Source organism: Heloderma suspectum, chromosome 1 (genome assembly GCF_057233095.1).
Source record: "Heloderma suspectum isolate Gila_16-S chromosome 1, 16-S_ref, whole genome shotgun sequence".
NCBI lineage: Eukaryota > Metazoa > Chordata > Lepidosauria > Squamata > Helodermatidae > Heloderma > Heloderma suspectum.
The window spans coordinates 374,496,129-374,497,994 of record NC_139458.1 but is presented as its reverse complement, the minus strand read 5'-3'; the positions used below and the strand labels follow the sequence as shown (position 1 = coordinate 374,497,994).

Genomic DNA, 1,866 nt, shown 5'->3' with positions numbered 1-1,866 from the left:
CTGAAAGGGGAAAAGTTTAGATGAGTGGTTTCTGGCAAAGACTACTGAAAAAATACACTTAATAGAGCAATGATTTGCCTATAGAAACACCATATGTTGTCTAACAGGATTAAGTTCTGAAGATGGGGAAAGTTCCTTGCCCCTGCCTCTGACCCTGCCGCTACCACAACACAGAAGCAATCAACATGCCCCAATGTAACAGCTTACTTGTATGCCACAGTTAGCTAAGGAATGTTCTTCCTGCTGCCTACCTCACAGGCACAGCCCCACCCCTAAAATGGGAAGGAAGAGGCCAGTATCACAATACCAGGACTGAACAGAGGAGTCTGAAACTCGTAACAGAGGCAAAAATTCCACTGTGTTCTGTCCAACACCTTCATGCGTCAACAAGGCAAGCCAATGCCTCTTTCACCTTAGGATGCACGGGCTATCTGAGCCAAACAAAAGAGGCAAAGATTACAGTAACAGACCACCAGGCCTGTAATGCCCACTATCTACATACTCTCTGTTAGGGTCAAGTTTAGAGGGAGGCACTCATGAATTCCCCTCCCATTATGACTTGCTCCAAAAAGTGCATGTGGTGCCAGGGGAGGGGGCATATACCCATTCAGAGTTACATCAATTTCTTTAATTTGACACTTTATAGAACTGATTCATCATATTTATCACCTTCAGGTATGAGGAAATATTCCCTTGCTCTGCTTCCTCTATTTGTGACAATACAGTTAGTTTCTCATTCTGACACAGGCTGACTCCAAAAAGATGCAGAAATCATTGTTAAGAGGCAAACACAGGGTTCCAAACTAATGGGGGGAGGACTTAGTTCTCTCCTGCAAACTCCACCACCACCCCGCCCCCACCACCAGTTTTAAATTGTTTTGCCCTCTCCAGCTGAGCTCCAAAACCAAGAGGGCAGGGATGGTCTGGAGGGCTTGTACAGGGGGAAAACAGCAGAGGGGTGTTTAAAAAAAAACAAAAAAACTTCTGTCTACTGATCCTCCTTTGCAAGCACTCATCCATCATAAAGCCATTCACTTTATCTTGTCAAAAATAGAAATGGAAACATTCATTGCATCCTAAGTCGGTAATGGCTGTAAAGCATGGTAAAACAGTCATTCCTAGAATGTAACTGGTGTTAGACTTTGGATGTGGAGCGGTATACAATACTGTAAATTAAATAAGTAGACACAGAGCTGTAGGTATCTGGGAATGAGCTACAGAGAGATAATCCCATAAATTTAGTGGACCAGATTCAAACAGGAGATTAAAGAAAAAACTGAGAGCAACAAAGAAGCTGGGAGAAGGTTGGCAGTTTCAGGTTTACCCCATTCTATCCCAAGTGTCTGGGTAGGCATAGCATATCAGAATGTATAACTTAGCATCTCAAATGATCCAATGCATTCTTCTCCTTGGCTCACCCAGCACAAATTAAATGGCCTCATGTCATGTCCAGAAAACAAGAGGTTGGAAAAAAAGATTCTCTAATGCTAGACAGTTCTCTTCAAATTGAATCAAAGAGTAGCACTGTATAAAAAGCTTCCACAGTCTCAAATTACAAAAGAGTTCTCTATTTCAGTCAGATTATGATTCATGTAATTGGCTTGGGCAACATATAACACAGTAAAATTGGCATGCATTAACTGTACCTGTAACCAAGGGTGACTAAGTGATTTGTCAACACTGTAACGTTTTCTCATCTTCACTTGAAGCAAATTGTTTATTAAATCAATAGCTGGAGGAGGAAGCGAGTGAAAAAGTAATGAGAATAAATATTTCATTCCTTCCTATCTCCCACAATAATAATTTTGATGGAAAACAATAGTTTAGGCCTAGGAGAGTGATTTAAGAAATAAAGTATTCAAGAGA

The 1,866-nt window shown here is 41.2% G+C and overlaps 1 protein-coding gene across 3 annotated transcripts in view; it reads right to left on the bottom strand.

Moving 5' to 3' along the window:
• Positions 1–1,866, bottom strand: part of PRKD3 (protein kinase D3) — a 66,456-nt gene that overhangs the window by 4,981 nt on the left and 59,609 nt on the right. For 2 of the 3 annotated variants that reach the window (XM_084828270.1, XM_084828272.1), the window contains one exon: positions 1,647–1,732. In XM_084828270.1, coding sequence (XP_084684396.1) covers positions 1,647–1,732 — 86 coding nt within the window. Of the gene's footprint in view, positions 1–1,645; positions 1,733–1,866 lie in introns of those variants that run through there. The other variant, XM_084828271.1, reaches the window with a different exon arrangement.